Source organism: Sarcophilus harrisii, chromosome 4, assembly GCF_902635505.1.
Source record: "Sarcophilus harrisii chromosome 4, mSarHar1.11, whole genome shotgun sequence".
Taxonomy (NCBI): Eukaryota; Metazoa; Chordata; class Mammalia; order Dasyuromorphia; family Dasyuridae; genus Sarcophilus; species Sarcophilus harrisii.
Window position 1 is genome coordinate 420,030,192 of NC_045429.1, and position 23,310 is coordinate 420,053,501.

The 23,310-nt window shown below is 37.8% G+C and overlaps 1 protein-coding gene across 1 annotated transcript in view; it reads left to right on the plus strand.

Moving 5' to 3' along the window:
• The window catches only part of PTGFRN (prostaglandin F2 receptor inhibitor), a 75,285-nt gene extending 55,377 nt beyond the window's left edge, over nucleotides 1-19,908 (plus strand). Inside the window, exons 7-9 of the mRNA XM_031967369.1 lie at nucleotides 4,817-4,924; nucleotides 16,961-17,266; nucleotides 19,128-19,908. Of these exons, the coding sequence (XP_031823229.1) occupies nucleotides 4,817-4,924; nucleotides 16,961-17,266; nucleotides 19,128-19,294 (581 nt within the window). The 3' untranslated portion in view covers nucleotides 19,295-19,908. The remainder of the gene's footprint in view (nucleotides 1-4,816; nucleotides 4,925-16,960; nucleotides 17,267-19,127) is intronic.
• Nucleotides 19,909-23,310: the final 3,402 nt, after the last annotated feature.

The following is a 23,310-nucleotide window of genomic DNA, read 5'->3' on the forward strand; positions in this document are numbered from 1 at the left end:
AGGGCAGCTGTGTAGAAATGGAGTGTGTCTGTCTGTCTTTGCTAAGAAGAGCAATGAGTAATAGATATATATATATATATCTATATCTATATCTATCTATCTATCTATATCTATCTATATCTATATATCTATCTATCTATATATATATATATATATTTTTTTTTTTTAAATTGTGGGTCTCAAAAGTCTTAGTGCAGTATTTAGCTTTGATAGCTTACTCACCCTGTATAAGGAAAAATAAGTCCAGTTTATCAGAAGTTTCAAATTGCCGACTTACTGTTATGGGGGGACCACCAAAAAGTCCTAATCCATTTTCCCCAGTTTCTCTGGGATACAAGAGGGGAAAGTGACATTCTTTATGAGGTATGAGCTACTTCTACTAACATTTCTTGGGACTGCCATCTTGACCCCTAATTAGAAGTTATTTCCATGATAACTCTTCATTTATTCCATCATATTTTCTAAATGAACTATCCAAGAATTGATTACATATAGGAAATATTCTTAAATTTCCCAACTTTAAAGTCATGTGATGTTTATCTATGTGGTCTCTAGCTTCTGGGCTGAAATTAACTCCCTGAGTTCTTTCCCCTTCTTACCAAACATTTGGAATTGTTTCTTCAGGTTTTAAGGCTATTTCCTTACTTCACTTGAAGTAAGTTAACTGAGTGCTCCATAGAAAGCCATGGCTCCAGACAGCACTCAGTATCTCCTGATAACAAAAGAGCTATCACTTAAGTGTGCAGCAACCCTTAAGCCACATTTTATAACACAGCTTTCCCTGGTGACTAATTTTCCTCTCTTCCTCTGGCCCCATCTCATTTTTCCTTGGGTATTCCCTCTGGTGCTTTCCCACTGGTTACTACTTTGCTTTATTTTTAATGACTCAGGGTATTGGTGGCGAATAGAATCCATATCAATGTGATCAAAAGATCTTCTTTCATATCTCTGCTGCTTGTTCACTTCAGACATTTGTAGGCATTGTATCCAAAGGCACTGTGCTTGGTCCTAAGGATTCGGAGACAAGCAAGAAACACTCTCTTCCTCACGCCACCCCACTCCCCTCGTTAAAGAGAATACATTCCAATGGCTCCTAAAACAAGTACACAACAATAAAAAAAATAAAACAATCTGAAAACGAGATCACTAATGGGGAGTGGAGGGGATCAAAAAAGACCAGAGTACCTGAGTTAAACCTTGAAAAGAAACTGGAGATTGCTAATGGAAGGAGATGAAAAGAGTTTGTGTTACAGAGGGGACAGCCTCTGTTTGTGCAGAGACTGGGAGAAAATAGATAGAGTGTCAGGTTTGGGGAACAGTGAGTAGGCTGGCTTGTCTGAACAGTATGTGAAGAGAGATTCTATGAAATGAGTCTGGAAAGGTAGATGGAAAACAGCCTGCAAGAAACCCTACATTCCAGACTGAGGAACTGATGTTTTATTCTAGTGGAGGAGGAAGTCACTGAAGGTTTCTGAGAAGGAGCGAGATGGGCAAGCTGTTAGAGGAGAGGTCTTTCAGGAAGATTTATTTGGTAGCTGTTTGGGGAATAGATTGGAGAGGGGACAGCTTAGAAATGGATGCATCGAGAGGTTCTGTTGATGACTCTATTACTAGCAGTTCATGTCAGAGATGATGAGGGTCTGAATTTGGATAGTATTTTGAAAAGCATTGTAGTCACTTGTACTCTCCAGTAGCTCAGGAGTTGAGAGACTTCTAGTAATTTAACTCATGTCACTTAAACTCTTAGGAGCCTAATGTCAGAGCTGGAAAGACTCTGTCTCTGAGATTGTCTATTCCACCTCCTAAATTTTTAGATTAGGAAGTTGAGGCCCAAAGACAGAACTCTTGAGTAGAATTTTGGTCTCTTCATTTCAGTCCAGTTCCTTCTTTCTCATTTGGAAATTAGAGTAACATAGAAGAATGGGCGCATACCCCAGAATCAGAGAACTAGATTTGGATCTCTAGGCATTTCAACTCCCTAGACCTCAGCTAGTTCTTAGCTATAAAACTAAATGAGCACTAATAGCTCTTCAGACTTTTCCTTCATGATCCTCTAAGTTAATGATTTCTATTCAAGAAATACCATTACTACAAAAATTCAATATAATGAAAGTATTCCAAAGCTTAAACCAAAGACCCGTGATAAAAGTATTGTCTGCATTACAAGTAAATTGTTACTATGCATAATTCATAGCTGTGTACATTGCCCAATCTTGTTCCTAGCTTCGGTGGTGAAGTGGAAACTTTATCCTGCCTCATGGCTAACAGGGAGAATGAGAAATAAAGGCACTCTTAAATTGAGCTTTCCTGAGGAAATCTGGAAAATCTGGCCTCAAATGATTATTAGCTATGTTACCTGGGCAAGTCACTTAACCCTGTTTGCCTCAGTTTCCTCATCTGTCAAATGAGCTGGAGAAGAAAATGGCAAAGCTCTCTAGTATCTCTGCCAAAGAAACCCAAATGGGGTCATGAAGAGTTGGACATGAAGATTGAAATGACTGAGCAAAAAATTATTATTTTCTCCCCTGTTTCTGCTAACTTCTGAACAAGATACCTCTCTACACAGTTTTGAAACAGCCCTTAGCTGAGCAGTATGGGATCAGACTAATTCTCACCTTACTATTATGGGGCAGAGAAGAGGAAGACCAAGAGCTAAAAAAGAGTCAAGTAGCTGCTTTGGGAAGGAGAGAGTAGGGCTGGCCTGAGCTAAATCTGGAGGTGAAATTTGTCTTTGGCACTTCCTTTTCTGTGACTGTCTTACCTGCGGGGCCACCTCCCCACCATTCTTCTTCTACCTCAGAGCATTGATGCTGTCCAAGCCCAGTTGCCCTATCCAGAATTTCCTGCCTGTTCTTTGATGTTCTCCATTTCTGAATTACTCTCCTCATCAAAATTCCCATTCTTTTAATACTTTACTCCTCATCAAAATTCCCATTCTTTTAATACTTTAATACTCATGGTTAAGAAAGCATTGTGATTGAAACTGGATTAAATGGTATCATTACAAAGTGCTTCCCCATATAGATTTTTTTTTTTGTAATCAGCTGGTTTTGGGGGGAGGGAGGAGGCAAAGAAGGATAACCTTCTCTTTATCTCTGCTTTAGCTGCCAGCTTCTGAATATGAGCCAGCTTTATTTCTCTTTGTTTTATCAGAGAGGAGAGAGTTACTTTTCACTGGAATCACTTGATAAACCCAGGAATTCACAGTCCATAGCTAGGGTCTATTTTCTTTATTTTTTAGACGTCCAGAAAGGACATCTTTATATTCTGGAAACCCTGACTGATAGGTATACCTACCCCCAGGTAATGGGAGCCCGAACAGGTTAGACATTGAGATCTGGACTGGAGGGAAATGGGGTTAGTTCTAGACTTCTTTCTGTCCTCAAATTAGAATCAGAGGGAATACATCTGATGGAGGTTGAAGTTAGAGGCCACAATATCTAGTCCAAGATATTGGACAATAATCTTGTCCAAGATTTAGATCTCCAAATTTGGATTTCTAAATCCAAAATCGCCTTTCTTCTGCCTGACTTTATAAAAGCTTAACTTGAATGAATGCAGTAGAAAGAGTGGAGCAGCTAGGTGGCTCAATGAATAGAATTCTTGTGCTGGAGTTCAAATCAATTTTTGTATGCCTTAATCCACTGAAGAAGGAAATAGCAGATCACCCCAATATCTTTGCCTTACTCTGTACATGATCATGAAGAATCAGACATAATTGAACAACTGACAATGGAAGGGGTGTGAAGCTGGAGTGAAATGACTCAGGTTTGGTCCTTAGCTTATTTCCTGTGTGAATGTGGGTGAACCAGTTGACACCTTTAAGCCTGAATTTCTTCATGTATAAAATGAAAGCATTGATCTAAATCTTAGCTTTTTAAATTGTGCTTGACAACCCCACATGGGGTGTCATAACTAAATGTGAGGTCAAAAATTATGATTTATTATTGGCAAATATTTGATTTCTATATCTATCTTATATACCTATATACCCAGGGTCATGTAAAAATATCTCAGGCAAAGGGGGGTGTCAGGAGTAAAAAAAAGAGTTTTATAAGCCCTGGTCTAAATGACTTCCATGGTCCTTTCTCATTGTATTCTGCCATCCTATCATTCATTTTCATATTTGTAAAGGTTTGCCATGTATATCTAATTATAAAAATGATACTTAGGCTTGTCAGTAATTAGGTAAAATTAATTTTGCCATTAAAATATTATTTAATTACTATGCTAAAATTGGCTTTGTATAGGTTGTTTTGTAATACTGTTATTACCTTACAATTAAAAAAAAAATGTAGAGAAGATTGTTGCCCATTTGGAGTTAACTTGTATTTGTAACTACATCACTAGTTGTATGATTTATTTCACAAGGGTACAGTGAGATGTAGCATTCTTAGTCCCCTTTTCAAAGAGCTGTCATTCATTACTCTTCGTATTCTTGGAGTGGGGATGGAGATTCTCAAAGAGATTGGTGGAACAACTCCAGTCTCTCTAAAGGCTGCTAGGACAGCCAAGTTCATTGCCCAGAAGCGAACCTTCCCATAACAGTACTGAGCAAATGCACATGCTTCATTTGGTATCACAGAAAGGAAAAGGGAAAGAAAAAAATTACTCTTGATTTTCAGGTACAATTCATTTGGCAGAGTTAAGCTTTTGATATCTGAAAGAAGAAAAACATTGTTTAGCTGATGTTCTTAGTCTAGTTTTAATTGAGAAGAAGCTGTTTGTTTTTCAACTCATGTAAAAATTTATTTAAGAGTCTGAGTTAAATTTTGAAGACAGTGGGAATAATGGGACCACAATTATTTTCTTCCAGGGCCCATATTTAACGTCTCAGTGCATTCTGACACTCCAACGGTATATCGAGGTGATCTGATTAAACTGTTCTGCATCATCTCCCTGGAAGGAGCAGCCCTTGATCCAGGTATTTATCCCTTTCTTCATTTTATTGGGGGGGAGGGCAGAAGGGAATAGGAACACCATTTCTTTTCTTGTACATATTTTTTTCAGTTAACTTTTATTAAGCAATTATTATGTGTCAGATACTAGGTTAGAAGCAGTGGAGGCAAAGACAGATGGAAACTAGTAAACTAAGAAATATTAGTATGCACAAAATAAAAGAAAAAATATAAACATAAATACAAATACATGTATTTGTGTGTATATGTGTATAATGTATATAATGTATATAAATGTGTATAAATACACATTTATATAAAAATACATATATATGAATGAATGTATTTATATGAGTGTATATGTATGTGTACACACACAAACACATACACCTTGCTTACTATATGTCAGAAACTTATATTGGAGATACAAATACAAGAAAGCAAGATAGTCCTTGCCTTGGTAAACCAAAACACCAATGAATAAATGCACAGTACCTAAATGAATGGATGAGAAAGCATTGATTAAGTGCTTGCTAAAAATACAAATACAAGTAAGCAATATAGACCCATCCCACAAGGGATTATAAAGTAAAAGAAAACAGCAAATATGAGAAAGTCCATGTTGGAACGAAGAGAAGGTAGATGGAGGCTGCATGTGAGGTAGCATGGCTTGGAGACCACCAGGAAGTGGGGTGGCAGATTTAGGATTGGACAGAATGAAGTAAAAACTCACCATTTAGGGCCTATTTTTTCAGGGGCTGGAATTCAGCTTTTGATGGGAAGAGGTGAAAGCAGTGGAAGCCGGAGGGCTTGGAAATGTCTGGGAAATACCAAAATAAATATAAATTGTGTCCTCTGCTAGATTATAAATTCTTGAAGGGGAGGCACTGTGTCTTATGCATACTAATATTGCCCAACTATAATAGGCATTTGATAAGTATTTAAAAGAATGAATGAACAGACAAATAGTCCTAAAAGAAATCACTCATCTGTTAAGTGCTTTGGGAATATGTCTAAAGTGCAACTTCTTTCCCCTTCACTTCATGACCAAACAGGTCATAGAAAGGGTCTCTATGTCTGATTTTGTTTTAAATGTCTGAGGAAAGAATAGTACTGTTCCCTGATCTTCATCCTTGTATATCCTAAGTCCCCTTTCTCCTTCTTATAAGTTATGTTGCTGTTATTTTTAGCTGTGATGTATCTAACCTATACATACTCAAATTAAAGACCACTATTGCAGAGAACCCAAGAAGCCGCACAGGGAGGCAAACAAAGCCAGAGGCAGTGATCTGCCCTTTCCCCATTATCTGTCCATATGCTATACTAATAGTGATACATCCCCCTTTCCACCTATTAACCAGTTAAACCAGTGGTTCTCAAACTTTTGTTTTCAGTATCTTAATCCTATTAAAAATTATTGAGGATCTCTCCAAAGTGTTTTTGTTTCTCTGGGTTATATTTATAGACATTTACCATATTGGAAATAAAAACTATTTTTGAATTTGTAGACCCTCTAAAAGGGATTCGAAGATCCCCAGGATTCTCTAGACCATACTTTGAGAACCACTGAGTTAAACTATGCCTTTCATAGAGTTACCATGTTCTTTTAAAACAGGAACTATTCAGACAGACTTGAAACTCAGCCACAAACAGGCTAATTGTAACTTGAGTTAAATTTGCTGAATGGCTTCTTTCCTTCTTTCAATCTATCATCACCAAGTATTTATTGTTTCTTTTATCTGTTAGGTGCTGGAAATGCAACAACAGAAAAGAAATAGTCCTTGCTCCCAAGGACCTTAGTTATTATTAGGAATGGGATAAGAGAGGAGGAAGTGAGGGAGTGGAGTTCAGCATGTACATATATAATTGTATACTAAATAAATAGAGGGTAATTGGAGGCACCTTTAGCAGTTAGTAGGGATATCAGGAAAAGCTTTCATGTAAGAAATGATACTTTGTCTGAGCTTTGAAAGAAATTAGAAATTCAAGAGGCAGTGACAAGTAGGAAACATATTCTAGCTCTGGGAAGTAGATTAAGAAGAGGCACAAAAATAGTAGAGGGAATGTCATGCATAAGAATAGTAAAAAAGGTCAATTTGGCTAGATTGTAGAATAAAGTTGGCTACATCTAGGTTATCAATCTTTGTATTACAAAGATGTTTTATAAACATTACAAATGGTAAGATTAGATATAGGGGCAACATCTGATCAATCTGCCCCTTTGCTACTTCAGAGTTTTCTTGCTACCAATCTTCCCTTTGTAGATAGATTCTTAGACTTGGAAGAAATCTTAAATTCAGTTAATCACAGAATTTGAGGTTGGAAAATATCTTACCACCATTCTACCCCAGATACAAAATGAGTCTTCCCTATAATACTGACAATTGGTAATCCTATTTCGACTCAAAGATCTCCAAAATTAGGGAATTCATTATCTCTTTGTTACTTCATTCCACTTTTGGATGGCACCAATTTTTTTATATCTTAATTTAATTTTTATAATAGCTTTTTCTTTTTCTAAATAATGTAAAGATAGTTTTTAATTTTCGCTTTTGCAAAACCTTGTGTTCCAAGTTTTTCTTCCTCCTCTCCCCTAGATAGCAAGCAATCTATTATAGGTTAAATACATACAATTTTTCTAAATGTATTTCCATATTTGTCATGCTGCATGAGAAAAATAAGATCAAAAGGAGAAAAACATGGGAAAGAAAAAAAAACAAGAAAATAAACATCACCACCAAAAAAAGGTGAAAATACTATGCTTTCATCTACATTCAGTCTCCATAAGGGATGTGGATGTGGATGGCTCTTTCCATCACAAGTCTGTTGGAATTGCCTTGCATCACTTCGTTGTTGAAAATAGCCATGTCATCACAGTTGATCATCACATAATCTTATTATTATTGTGTACAATGATCTCCTGGTTCTGCTCACTTCACTTAGTATCATTTCATGTAAGTCTTTCGAGCTTTTTCTGAAATCAACCTTGGACAGTACCAATTGTTAAGAGGCTTTTTCCTGATATCAAGCCTAAATTGTTCACTTTGAAATTTTTCCCATCACTCCTGGTTACATCTTTGGGATCAAACAAAACAAACCCCATTCTTCTCTCATTATTGGCCCTTTAGCCATCATTAGTTGCTCTTGTTTGGACACTATCGAGCTTATCACTGTCCTCTCTAGAATGGAACATAATACTCCAAATGAGGTCTGATGAGACACTGTAATATCTCTGTATGAAACCAAGTTTAGATGAGATTGAACTCTGATAAACACAAGTGTCTGTGGCTTTCTCATAGAGGAAAACTTGTTGAGAATCTGAGTCAAGTTGTATGGGGGAGGGATTGAGTCAAATACCAGTTTGCTGACATTAAAACCAGCTGGCATGATCATGCTATTTAGAATTTAAGGGAACCTTAGAGGTCATCTAGTCTAACAATTTCCTTATCAAATGAAGAAATTGAGGACCACAGAAGACATATTGGCAGTGGGGAGATGAGCCAAGCTTCAAGCTCAGGCCTTCTAAGGACAAATACAGAACTCTTTGTACTACTAAAAGTTGTCATGGAAGGTTGAATGGTGGGGTAAGTTAGAGAACTTTAAGATGATAAGGAAGAGAAGAATTCATAGGAAATAAGAATTGAAATGACATCTATTTTAGGTTCAGTAATTGGTAGATACTATTCACAGAAATAAACAATGGCCCTGTTCCTTGAGTGAGCTACCATTACTGTCTTTGAAGACCAACAATAAAAAAGCACAAAGAAAAATGGTGGTTCTCATGGTTAATGGAGAAGTAGAAATAAAAGGAAAAGTAAATAGGAAAACTTTTTTTTTTCAGTTGCCTACCTCACTTTGAACCAAACATTAAATCATAGAGTTAGAAAGGACGCTAGCGACTATGTACCTCATCTCATGTCTCCACCATGTCCTCCCCAAATCTCTTCTCCAAGCTAAATTTCCCCAATTCTTTCAATTAGTACTTTTATGATCTGATCACCAATCTTCTCTTCATCCTGATCACTAACTTTTGGTGATCTCCAGCTTATCAGTGTTCTTCCTGAAATTGAACTGAGAAAAAAACAAAACAAAACACTTTCTATATGGTCTGACCAGGATAGAGAATAGTGAGCCTGTCACCTCCAATGTAATGATCATGATTCATCTCTTAATGCCACATTAAGAACTAATAATTAATAATAACTAATTTTAAACTAATATTTTAAAATCTAATATATTGTCAAACACTTTGCTAAAATTTAGCTAAACTATGTAATATCCATTAATATTCAACCTTTTGATCTTGTCAAAAAAGTCAATAAACTGAGTCTGATATGATTTGTCCTTATTGAAATCATGTTGGTTCTTAGTGGGTGGTTAGTATTTATTTTCTTTTCAAGATCATTATATACCATCCTTCTAATAATGTTTTTTTGAATTTTACCAAGAATTGAAATCAGACTTACAGACCTGAACTTCAAAGACTCCATTTTCTGCTCTTCTTAAAAACCAAGATACTTTTTGCCTATGTAATCTCTTAGTTCCTTTACCATTCTTTGAAAAAATGCTAATAAGGGCTTGGCAATTATCTGTGCCAGTTTTTTAAGGATCCTGTGATGTAGTCTGGACCTGGTCTTTGGAACTCATCAAGGGCATCTAGACAGTGTCCTACTACATCCTTACTTACATTGTGTTTTACCTCACTATTAGCCTGCTTCATTCTGTTCTTGCCAGTCTAAAGATCCTTCTCTTTGGCAGAGAAAACAGAATCAAAATAAGAGGTGAACTCTATTCTTCATCATTCATTTTCATCATATCATCTACCCTACAGCAGTAGTTTTTTCTTTGATCCTCTTCTTTTTCCCAGCATAGCTTTAAAAAATCATTTTTGCTGTCTTTAGCATTCATCACTAGCCTTCTCATTCTGGGTTTTTTGCAGTTTTTTTTTTTTTTTTAATACTCCTGACACTATTCTTCCAGGGCTTGCTTTTGTATTCACCCTCGGTTACCTGCCCTGGTTTCTTTCTTCTGTGTATGCCTTTTTAAAAATCTAAGTTAGTTGATGAGCTCTGTCACCATTTCTCTTCTTAGACAACTTCTCATTTTTTTCCTCTTTGGAAATGTTTTTTGTTTGTAAATTCAACATTTCTTTTTTGAGAACTTTCCATAATTCTTGGGCTAGATTTTCTTGTGGAATTTTAAACCAAAGATCCCACCTACCTTTTTTCTTATACCTTTGTAGTCTATTCTTTCCAAACCACAGTATCCCCTATCATTGCACTCTCTTGCTTCCATGCTAGGTTTTTGAACCAAGGAAAAGAATTTAAGAGAGTATGACAGGATAATAGGATGAAGAGAGAATCCATTGGACCTATAGGACTAAATGCTGTAGAAAAATCAAGAGAAGGAGAAGACTGAAAAAAAAAATGTGATTGGCGAATTTTGTATTGTTGTAATGATATGGTGCAGAAATCTAACTGTAAGAAACTGAAACATTATTAAGCATGCCAGGCCTAACGCCTTTCCTTATGCAAAGTGGGTTGGACTAAATGAACTCTAGAGAAACTTAGTCTTTTTTTTAGAGTAGAAACTATTGAATTTGAGTTTTGTATATTCAGCATCTAGCACAGTGCCTTATACCTAGTTGACACTTAATGAGTGTTGGGTTAAATTAAACCAGAAGAACCTGAAGGACCATTTAGAGTCCTGTTTCAATTCCTGTGACTTTTTTTTTTTGAGTCCCTTATCTGGTTCTTCCTTCTATCAGGTTCCTGGATTTCTTTTGAATATGCAATATTTTTAATATAGTAATATTATTCTACCATATCTTTTATCTAGCAACAATTATGAGTCCCTTCCCACCAAGTCTTGGTGTAAAGTCGAAGTTGTTTTCTTGAAGCAGAATTTCCAGTTAACCTTGTTGATTGCACATAAGTATCCAAGTTAATGGGTCTTCTTACTAACTCTTTTCTTTGATACTATCTCTTGTAAATCATTTGTCCTCCCTTTTGCTAATCTTCTATTCTACCTGCTGTGTCTTGAAAGATTTGTACTCTCTACCCATCTCTTTTCAGGTTTAGGTTTTTTGGATTAGGTTCATAAGACTACTTCAGGGAAATTTATTTTTTTTTAACTATCATTTCTTAGGTGAATCTATTACTGGCCAAGAGCCCATGATTCCTGTATTTTAAACTGTGGTACAGGCATCTAAGTACTGTTCTCAGATACCATTTTTTAAACCCGCATATTCTTGTCTAAGATCTGATTTTTCATATAAAGCTGTCATATTCTTTTTTTAATACTATTTTTTTCAGTTACATGTCAAGTCAATTTTTAGCATTTATTTTTACAAGATTTTAAGTTCCAAATTTTTCTCCCTCCCTCCACTTCCTAAAATGGTAAGTAATTTGATATTGGTTATATATGTACTAGTATGTAAAATATATTTCCATATTAGTCACAGTTGTGAAAGAAGAAACAGATCAAAAAGAAAAAACTACAAAAAAAAATAAAGTGAGTAAAAACAAGTATGTAAAGTCCCCATATTCAGTTGACATTGGTGATGAAAACAATGCTCCAAGCTTCTAAAAGGTTTTAGTTGATTTTTTAACCCAGAAATTCACAATTTCTATCAATTCTTTCTAAGTTTCTTTTTTCAAAAGATATAATATTTATTGATCTTTTGAATTTTTATATCACCAAAAGCTCCCCAGTATCTTTCTCCTTTCCTCTCCTGAGAGCCATCCTACATGATGATGATATTTTTAAAGAAAAAGAAGAGAAAAAAATCAATGAAACTGATTAATACTTTCCCAAAGTCTGAAAATAAAAGAATGGAGATAGTGGAAGCGGGTCCTCTTTTATCTGTTCTTTGGCACCATTCTTGTTCTTTGTAATGTTTTAACATTCATTATTGTTTGTTTTGTGGTGTTCTTTCCACTTACATTGTTGACGTCAATGTGTATGTTGTTTTCGTGGTCCTGCTTGCCTCAATCTGTATCAGATTATATAAATTCTCTCTGTGCTTCTTGGAATTTATCATCCCTATGATTTCTGAAAGCACAAGAATATCCCATTACATTCACATATAATAATTTGTTTAGCCATTCTGTAATTGATGGGCATCAATCTTGTTTCCCAATTCTTTGTTGTCACAAAAAGTGCCTTTATACCATATTTTGTAGTATAATGGGAACTTATTTCTTGTCCACAGCCTCCCTGAGGCATATCTAAGTTTCTTCTTGAACTGCAGTTTCTCTCCACATGCATAGCCATCTTTGGTAACAGTTTTCAATTTTGACAAGACTCAGGAGTTTCTCATTTAGGTCTCAGAAATATTCCCCAGAAAAAATAGTGGCCTTCTTAATTATTCATATAAGGTAGACAGATAAAATGCATTCTTAACCTATCTGCACTACTACTCATTTCTTCCATTCCAATCTAATAGACATTTATTAGGTGCCTGCTATGTGTAATTTAATGTGAAAATTAAAAGAAAAAAAAACCACCAGATCCTTCCCCCAGGAAGCTTACAATCTTTTGGTGGTATATAATATGTAAAAAGATAAGTATATCTATGATAAATCAGAGACAAGGACAAAAATTTACAAGGGGATCAGGAAAAACTTTACTCCACAAACATTTATTAAAATACTTACTATGCTCCAGGTACTATAGATATAATGGCAAAAATGAAAATTCCCTGTCTTGAAGAGGCTTACTACATTCTATCAGGATAAAAACCAACACATAGTACATACAAAATACAAGATAATGGGTTGAGGGTGTTGGGAGGAACATTAGCAGTAGGTAGGGACTGAGGTGGAGAGGCTGGATAAGACTTCTCATAAGAGATGACAGGAACTGAATTATGAAGGAAACTGGGGATTCTAAAGCTGTAATTAAGTGGCCCGGTGGATAGAACACCAAGCTTGGAGTCAGAAAGACCTGAGTTCAAATGTGGCCTCAGACACTTAATACACTGAAACCCTGGGCAAATCATTTAACCTTACTATTTGCCTCACTTTCTTTATCTGTAAAATGAAGTGGAGAAATAAATGACAAGGCACTCCAAGAAAATCCTAAATGACAATGACTCAGGCACTGATGAAATGACTGAACAACAGCAACAAAGGGATTCTGAGTGGTAGAAATGAAAAAGGAATATATTCCAAGAATGAGGGAATGGCATATGCAAAAACACAGAAGCAGAAGACACAAACTTGGGGCTGGCAAGCAGTCCACTTTTGCTGGAATGTAGAACATTTGGAGGAGAGACACAGACTTGAAAAGGTCAGTTGAAACTCAGTTGTGAAGGGCTTTGAATGCTAAGCTGAGGGGTTTGTACTTTCATCTAAAGATAATGGGAAATTGTTGATAAAGGAGTGCTTTGCCCAAGCTTCGTGCTTTAGGAAGCTTCTTTGGTCAGCTCTGTGGCAGACGGATCAGCGAGAGGAGAAATTGGAATCTGGAATTTTAGTTAGGAAGGTCTTGCTTTCTAATAATTAAGATAACGAGGAAATGAGCTAGGAGTAGTGGGATAGTGGAAAGAAGGGGACAAATAGAGCTGTTGTGACAATAGAACTGTCAAGACTGATCTTCCTGATAGCAGCTATTAATCCATCTCACCGATCCTGCAAGCCAAGAAGCTACTTCCTTCTGAGCTAGTCCAACCTTCACTGCTACAGAAGGTCCCCGAGACAGGAAAGTGGATATCACTGAGCTTTAGAGATTAAGTGGTCTCTTCTCTCCCCATTCTTCTTTGTGACAGTCTTTGAGCTTCCAACCTTCTGACACAAGTCCAAATTCCCCTCATCTTTTCATCATCTTTTCCTTCTTCATTCTATCATTGAAGAACCTCCAATTGCTAAATAATTATGACACTTTAAAGGGAAAAAGTGAAGTGATAGTCATGTTAAGAATAAAAAGGTATAGTAGAAATATGGCCAGATAACCTGGATTCTTAACTTTTTTTCACATATTACCATATGGGGCCACTCAGGTCTTTGTTCTCCCAACCCCTATGTTGGGTCACCACAGTCTAGTGCTTACTTAGCATAATGCCTAGAAACGTTTGATGCTTAATACATGCTTGTTGACTTGATTCAGGTTTGTATATCTAGATATATCTAAGGGGTAGAAAAGATGTGTGGTGAAATGATATGGATCATTGGACCCATAAATCAATGGAAAATTATTTTTTCCCAAATCAGAACTCTTAAAATGAGCATTACTACAGAGATCTGAGTTGTTATTATCTAACATGATATTTTTTCCCTTTTCCATTCTCCATCAGCACTTAACCTTTGGTTTAATGGCATGTATGTTAGAGATGCAGGATAATGTTCCATGCTGGATTCCACATTAGGGTCCTCATCACTAGAAAAGGGGAGAGAAATTTCTTAGAACAAGGAGGAAGAAATATTTTTGCCCACAAAGGCCCTGTATGGAATGTGCCAGGCTCAATATTTTCAGTGCTCATGTTTGTGGCAGCCCTTTATGTAGTGGCTAGAAACTGGAAACTGAATGGATGTCCATCAGTTGGAGAATGGCTGAATAAATTGTGGTATATGAAAATTATGGAATATTACTATTCTGTAAGAAATGACCAACAGGATGATTTCAGAAAGGCCTGGAGAGACTTACACGAACTGATGCTAAGTGAAATGAGCAGGACCAGGAGATCATTATATACTTCAACAACAATACTAGATGATGACCAGTCCTGATAGATCAGGCCATCCTCAGCAACGAGATCAACCAAATCATTTCTAATGGAGCAGTAATGAACTGAACTAGCTATACCCAGAAAAAGAACTCTGGGAGATGACTAAAAACCATTACATTGAATTCCCAGTCCCTATATTTATGCACACCTGCATCTTTGATTTCCTTCACAAGCTAATGGTACAATAATTCAGAGTCTGATTCTTTTTGTACAGCAAAATAATGTTTTGGTCATGTATACTTATTGTGTATCTAAGTTATATTTTAATATATTTAACATCTACTGGTCATCCTGCCATTTAGGGGAGGGGGGGGGGTAAGAGGTGAAAAATTGGAACAAGAGGTTTGGCAATTGTTAATGCTGTAAAGTTACCCATGTATATATCCTGTAAATTAAAGGCTATTTAAAAAAAAATATATATTTTCAGTGCTCTTCCTGTGTGTAATTCTGAGGTCTTAAAGCAGAGATAGGCTACCTCTTCTTGGAGATATTGAAGAGGAATGCTCAGGTGAGAGATAGTATAAAAATCTTTCCAACCCTGAGATTCTGGAGGCTTATGATGGAAACAAACACTCTGCTCTTTGGATAGAAAGTTTTATTCTCCAGTATAATTGCAGCCAGTCTTGGCTGACTGTTATCTTGCAGGCCACAGCCTATGGAACTTTGCCCTTTGGGTTTGCATGTGGGTGGAAGAGTTTGACTAATTAAAAACAAATTATGATTAAGTTTCCACCCTTTTTATGTTGGCCCTGTGAAATAAAGAAGGCTATTGTTAAAGCATCCTGTGTGTAATTCTCAGTGGAAATGAAGGGAAAACGTGCTGTCTCTCCAGATCTCAAAGATAATGTTCCTTATATGGGTGGAGGGTATATTTTTGTATTAGTTTTTAGTAATAATAACAACTAACATTACATATGTTATCACTTAAATCCTCACTGTCTTAAGTAGATGATGCTATTATCCCCATTCACAGATGAAGAAAACTGAAATTGAGAGAGGCATAAGAATTTGGCCAGGGTCATATATAGATAAGTGTCTGAGATAGAATTCAGACTTCAAATATTGAGTCTGAATCCACCACTCTATCTCATTGTAAGTTGCAAAAAGAGAATCTATTAGAAGCAGTTGTTTTTAGTATTACCTATGCATTTGTTTAATATGTATCTTAAAAACATCAACATTGTTACATTGCCTTTTCTCTTACCTTTAGTGTATTTTGCTAAATTAATAATAAACATATTCATTTTCATTGTTTAGAAAATTAGATGTTTAAATTAAACAGTTTTTTGGAGTATACATTTTTAAAAAGTTCATTGGCTCAGCCAAAATCCTTCCCGAACTTATGGCTAAGGCCTCCCTGATTGCAGCAACACCTTTAACCTGAAAAGGCTGAGGCCTCTTAACCACTCTTTGTTGGCTGTATTCCCAAATTCTCTAGGAATTACTATTTGTCCCGAAGACTTTATTTCTCTTAGGCCCATGCTAATTTATTTGCCTTTATTAGAACTTTAATTTTGTAAAATACTTTACAATTCAGCAACATTACTCTCTGGGGCTATTTGACCATCCCCAATATCCTTGGTCTGACTTTTAAAAATTTTTTATTAAATATTATAAACTCAAGCACTTTTCCAGAAGAAAAAGGAATGCATGGCTATTAAATTCTAAACTGTTCTCATTTATCAGGATTTTCTTCTGAATCAATGTGTATGTAGCTCTGTTCTTCAGCCTGATGTTTCAGAAGTACTTTGTTTTTGACTTTGAAAACAATGCTGTTCCCCAAATTTGAAGAAGCTTCACATTCAGAACACACTCTTTGTCTCCCTCTCCCTCCCTCTTACCCTCCCGCTTCTCTCTCTCTCTCATCTGTACTTGTCATTTGAAAAGGACATCACATAGCTTCCCGTTAAGAAATATAGGAAAGTATAAGTGAGTAGTGGGCTTTTAAGCCACTTAATAGTTAAAATTTATATGTGTCATCTCAATAGGTGCTATTATCATGCCTATTTTAAGGACAGGGAAACTGAGCTGAGCTTTATTAAGTGACTTTCGTAGGGTCACTTAGCTAGTAAGTGAGGAACGATTTGAATTTAGTTCTTTCTGACTTTAAGCGCAGTGCTCTAGACCATCTTCCTTTGTCTAGTTTTATGGTTCAGTTTATTGAGGTGTTTAGAGAATGATCTGCCCATAGACCAGTTTTATATTCTGTGCTTGTCAGAGAAGAATTTCTGTAACATGGTAATTTTCTTCCTCTGTTATTTCCCAGATTTGAGTACAGGGACCCTGATTTATCTACTGCCCTGACAATGCTTTGTCATTTGATTGCCCATTCTAGATGACATGTCCTTCGATGTATCCTGGTTTGCTGTCCATTCCTTTGCCTTGGACAAACCTGCTGTCCTTTTATCTTCATTGGATCGGAAAGGTGTGGTGAACAAGGCTCGGAGAACCTGGAAGAGTGACCTAAGCCTGGAGAAGATCAGTGTGATGGAATTCCTCCTCCAAGTTCATGGCTCGGAGGATCAAGATTTTGGCAACTACTTCTGTGCTGTGATACCATGGATCAAGTCAAGCACAGGGTCCTGGCAGCGGGAGACAGAGATCAAATCCAAGCCCGTCTTTGTAACTGTGAAGATGGATGGTATGACCTCACATGCTCATTTTTCTCAGTGTTTGGGAAGTGCCCTCAATTTGCTTTATTGTAACCAGCATAGGGACTAACTAATGTGTCCCAATGAATACTATTTTCTGTCTAAAACAAGAATGATTCAGCCTTTTTTTGGACTAAAAACCCCTTTAGCAGTCTGGTGGAGTCTATGGAAGCCTTCTCAGGATACTGGGGTTTTTGTTGTTGTTTTTTAATGTGTAAAATAAAATCCATAGGATTACAAAGGAAGCCCCTCATGCCAAAATATGATTATTGAAGTATTTTTTAAAAAGAAAAAATCCAAGGTTCCCCTGAAATTTGTTCATGGGGTCTGTGAACTCCAGGTTAAGAATCTTTGATTTTGACTTAGGCCTAATTACAGAAAAAGTAAGAGCAAAAGCCTATTGGTCCTACCTGATGTAGACCTATTAGAAAGATATTGGATAGCTTTATGCCATTTTAACTAATGTGTAAATGTTCTATTTGTTTCCTCCTGTTTTTAACTTGGATTTTTTCCCAGATGTTTAATAGGAAAGGGAAAGGAACTTTTTAATTAAGTGGATATTTATCAAGTTCCTACTGTGTGTAGATCATGGAATCTGTCCTTGGAGGAGGGAAACACAAAGTTCAAGTGTCCCCTGTCCTGGTGGATCTTTCAGTTTAGTAGGAAAATAACTAAAGAAAAAATGTCCATTTTCTAGATAAGGCCATGAGAGACTCACTTCAGACCCATCCCCCTTCCCTTTGACTCAGCAGAGCATCCCCTTATAACTCGGGTCACTTCTTAGAATCAATGCTAGACTGAAGCTGACCACCCATTTCCTTTCTATCAGCCTGCAAGACTGTCAGTGTGTGGGTGGGTGGAGAGGTAGGCTTTCATTTTTGTGTAATCTTTGTTGAGTTTATATCACTAATTACTGATGTTTTGTCTCCATGTGTGAGTTTCAGTGTAAAGTGCTTTAAGTAACTCCATGTATAAAAGTGTAGAAAATTTATAGAAAATGTTGAGAATAATGATTTACTTTGCAAAAGAATCCACCACTTTAAATTTCCAGGTTTGATGACACTTGACTTACAAACATTTGATTTCTTCACAAATTTTAGATACACATATACTGATATAAAAGTAAAGTAACCTTTATTTATTTTTTTTTTTTGGACCAGGTATATATGATTTCCTCATGGTGAAGAAATCATTTGTAGAGTGCCATCTCTTCCATGATTTGTAATCTTAGAGATTTATAATCTTCCATGACATAATATAAATTATAGTTATAATTTATAATCTTATAATTGATAAATCCATAATTTACAATCTGTGTCATGGGGACAGAGTGGTTAAATGTCTTGCCCGGAGTCACACAGCCAGAATGGCTCTCTAGCCATTATGTCACACTCATGGCCTCTCATGAGGAATCCCCATATCTCCTCCCCTTCCCTAAAAACAACGATACTCAAAGATGGCCAGAAGAGTTGAGTTTTGGGATTCTTTGTTTTGTTTTGGCCATCCTCATTTAAGAGGATGGAATGGCAAGCCTTAGTCAGGCCTGGATTCTGTTACGGGCTCTTAGCCTATTTTCCTTACTGTTGAGTGACAGGGGAGAATCATTTTTTTTCTTCATCTACACATAAAATGAAAGCACTTCCTAAGCCATAAGACTTTTTGAGATAGTATATAGTATGTCCTCAATGTATGTTTGGATTGAAACAAAATTAATTTGGTAAAGGGACACTAGGTTAATTAAAAGCAAGTCATTAAGAAAACATTCACCCATTTTTACCTCATGAATTATTGCCAGCCAGACTAGAACGGGCTAACTTGTTTTATTAACTCTGTCCTTCCTCTTCCACACAGTACTGAATGCCTTCAAGTATCCCCTGTTAATCGGCATCAGCCTCTCCACCATCATCGGACTCATCTCCTGCCTCATAGGCTACTGCAGCTCTCACTGGTGCTGTAAGAAGGAGGTCCAGGAAACGAGACGAGAACGCCGGCGACTCATGTCAATGGAAATGGACTAGGCGCGGGCCTGAGAAAGATGGATTGTCTTTCTGGGAGAGAGATGGGGGAGAAGAGGACAGTGACATTTTAGAGTGAAGTGTTTTACACTAACAAAAGAAAAGTCCTCTCTAATCTCAGGTGGGACTTCCAGCTCTCTCTTTTCTGCATGTTAAGAACCGAGAGCACGGGCCATGTTTACCAGTTCTGACTCTTCCAGTGGCACTTTCTAAAGGGACGCTCTGTTCTGGATCTATCAGTTATTTCATAGGGTGTATGTTTTCCCAAGTGGGGCTTTTTAAACGGTGGACTTTGTCTGATTTTTTTTTCCCTCTTACCAGTTTTGAGACCCTCGTATAAAACTCCGTGTTATATTTTTTGGTCTATGGAGAGGGGGTTTGCGGAGAGAAGGGGGGTGGCAGAATTTTAGAGACCTTTGTCTTGGATGAATATTTGCTTGCTCACTCCAATAGGTTGCTGTCAACTTCGAGGCACTGTTGCTAAGATCTCCTGAATGAGGTGTTCTAGTACTGCTTGGAGACAGCATGGCACTGTTGCTAAAAGCCTGTTTGCGGCTTTTATCATCATCCCCCTATTTTCAGGGGCTTATGCTACACTTTACATGGAAACTTGGTTTCCTATTGAATCAAAAGGCATTTTTGCTTCTTTGTTTCTTCTCTGTTCATTCAGTGTTAGAATATTGGCTCCCCTAGAACCTGACATTCCACCGAACACCTTACCTTGCCACCTCAGCCTTAAAATGTAAGCTAGTAAAAACACAGCAGCCCCCTTGCTAGTGGCAGTAGGTAGGCATGGGAAGAAATGAGGAAGGAGGACAGGGGGATGCCAGTTTTTAGCATAGGCAGCTCTGAGTATTCCTTTCCCTTGAGCAAGCAATCGGGGGAGCTGGGGAGGCAGACAGGCGACCTGGGAGACGGAGCCCAGGGCAGGAGGCACAATAAGGTGACAAGGGCCCAAGCTGGCATGGAAGCCGCCGCTGCCTCCACTCTCCTGCCTGCTAGACACCCACTTTGGCAGCAGCTCCAGTGGGGCCCCATGGGGAGCACCTGCAGAAACCTAACATTCCAGTCTTGCTGCTTTGACTCCCTCGTCAGGAAAGTGAATAGTTTTCCCAAGACTGTCTTACCTGAAAGGAATCAGAAATGAAGTGGAAAAGCCATTCTTTTCCATGGCTTTTTTCATCCATCAGGTCTTTTTAGGAAGCTCAACAGGGTGTTAAGGGTCTGAGAGGGCACGGTGAGGAAGAGGAATGAAACCCATCTATTTATTCTCACGTAAACAGCCTGCTGAATGAATACCAGTCTCTTTTGCTTGACTGTGTCAGTCAAGGGACAGTGGCTCAAAGCAGAGAGAAAGAAATGTTATTTGTCCTGAGGCTCCTTTTCCCCCCTGCTTTTAAAAAAAGATTTCCCCAGCATTCTCCTGCCTTCCAAAGTGTCTCAGACTCGGCATGGCCTTTCTGAAGCATCCCAGTGGGGTTTTCTGAGGCCCATTGATGACTCATGGCCTAGATTTCTGTCTGCTCTGCTTTCATTCTCTCTGAAGGAGCAGTCACGGTGCTGTCTTCCAAGGAAAGGGGTGGGGGTTGGGGGTGGGGAAAGAAGAAATTGTTTTGAGCAATAAAGTCGGGTCCCAAAGAAAAGCATTCATGTACACCCATTTTCTCATAATTGGCAGGATGAGCCCTTCCCTTTCCTCCCACCCCCTGCTTCTTATCCTCACCTGCTCTCTCTGATTACAGTCTCCATGACCATGTGGGCTTGCACATTGATTTCCCTCTGTACTGCTAATAGAGAGGGTTGCTCATGCAATAATGAGTACTCTCTATGGCTGTGAGAGTCTTTAGTGCCCAAGGCAAAAATACTCCCAGAGGACAGTAGCAGGGCCCTGGCATTCCAGGTATACTTGTCCCCAAATGGAAAGCGCCCCCACATTTATGCCCTTTACAGAACAAGAGTAGGGATGACCAAAGGGAGAAACTGTAGATTTTTAATAGCATTAAGTTTTTGTCCTCTCCTCTCCCCCATGCTTTCCCTCCCCTCCTCCCATGTCCCATCCCTATCCCTATGCTAACACTAAAATAGATGCCATTTCTTTATGGTATTATTTCCAAGAAGGGAGAAATCAGGCTCTTCTAAAGGCAGCAGTTCTAAAATCAAATAAGTTGACATTGGGACTTTTACTAGTTAATAGCCAGCACACTCTGAGCACTTTGGGGTCTACCATTTTGCTGAGAGAAAACTCAGGGTTTTCATAACTCAGGCCTTTCTTGTTAGTAGAGAAGGGCGTCCAGCTATTGTTGGGGGTGGGGGGAGGTGGAGAGGGAGGGGAACCTTGCTACCCTAGTAGGGTTAACACTAAGTAATGGATTGGTTGGCCAATACCACTAGCATTAACAAGGCTTTATGGGGAATTGTGCCCTGTGCCTTTTCCTTTACAAGCTGATGCTGCTGGTCAGAGCTGATATCGCAATTTTAAGAGCTGCCCCAAAATGTCTACTTCCATAGCTTTTGCGAGGGAGGTAGACCCAGGACACCATGCCAAAAAACCTTGCATCAACTTGGAAAATAAACTTTGCTGATCATTTGTCTGTCTCTCTATCCATCCTTTCTCTCTCTCTCTCTCTCTCTCTCTCTCTCTCTCTCTCTTTCTCTTTCTTTAGTACAAAATGTGTTGGTGAGGGCCCTCTTGGGATACCATGTAATGGTCCCTGCAGAGAGGTTCCTGCCATAATAGCAGTTGGAATGACCAGGGGTCTTGGAACTCCTGATGCTGACAAGTCGCCACTTATATTTGTTTATTTGAACAACTTGATAGTCATATACATATTCCCTAGAAAAAACCTAGGGCTTATTCACGAGTGAGTCTTAAATAACCAAAACTTATAGACATGCTGAAGTTGTTGTTGTTATTGTTGTTGTTTTTCAAAAACACAAACTGACACCATAAAGAAGGTCTCTTGGAACAGTGAAAATGCAGAGACTCATCTATCACATTTAAATATTTCTTAAGTTCCCTGCGTTCAACTGCTAGTGTTTTCCATTCTCCCCATGCTCCCAGCATTCCCTTGAAGTCCCAGCACAGGAAGACCCCTGGTATCAAGACCCTTCTGTCTACTTTCCCTTCTGCATTTTGTTCTACAGACTCTTGGCAGCCATTACTTTGTCACTGAAGTCAGTGACCCAGAGACTGAGCCTTCCCAGCAGGGACAATAAGCAATATACAACTTGCTACTCGCAGAAAAATCTGAACTATTTTTTAGCTTTGCAACTGACAACAGAGGAAGAAGGGAACGAGGGCCCGGGTAAGTGCATTCTTCTTCCTCTGATCCTCCAGGTTCCTAATGACACACCCGGCATGCACATCGCTTGGGGAGAAAATATAGACTTTTTTTCCCTACACAAGAAACAAGGACCGGAAACACCAGCTCACAAATCTAAAAACTTGCTTAGACAAATGGTTTGCATATTTTTGTCCATACTCAGTGTCATTTGAACTGATTATATTGTGTTTTATACTGTGATCACAAATAATATGCAATACACATTCTTTTTTTTTTTCTAATTTCATTAAAGAAAGTTTAATTTAAAGTCAAAACGTATTAAGAACTTGGTATTTATTGAATGGCTTTTTCCTTTCCTCCCCTTCCATGGCAGGATGAATGTTGTGTGTCCATGGTTCTCTTTCTTTGGCATATTTTCCCCCTTTGAACTCTGAAAACATTTTAGATTGTTCTCAAGGATAGAGAAAAGCATGTAAATTTAATAGGCCTCAGTGAAAGCTGATGTGTCCTGATGGCACACTGAAAAGAAAGGATAGAAACAAAACTCCCTTTTAAGAAAAATTTTAGGTACTAGGCAGTCCTGTTTGGTATGCCTCCTTGTCTACCGCTCATATTACCTCTTAGGTGTCTGATCTGCAGGGTGAAAGTGGGGACTCTTATTCTAGGAAATAAGTACAATTGTTCCATGACCTGGTCATTGCTAGAGAAGAGTTTTGGTACTCATGAGCCCATGGG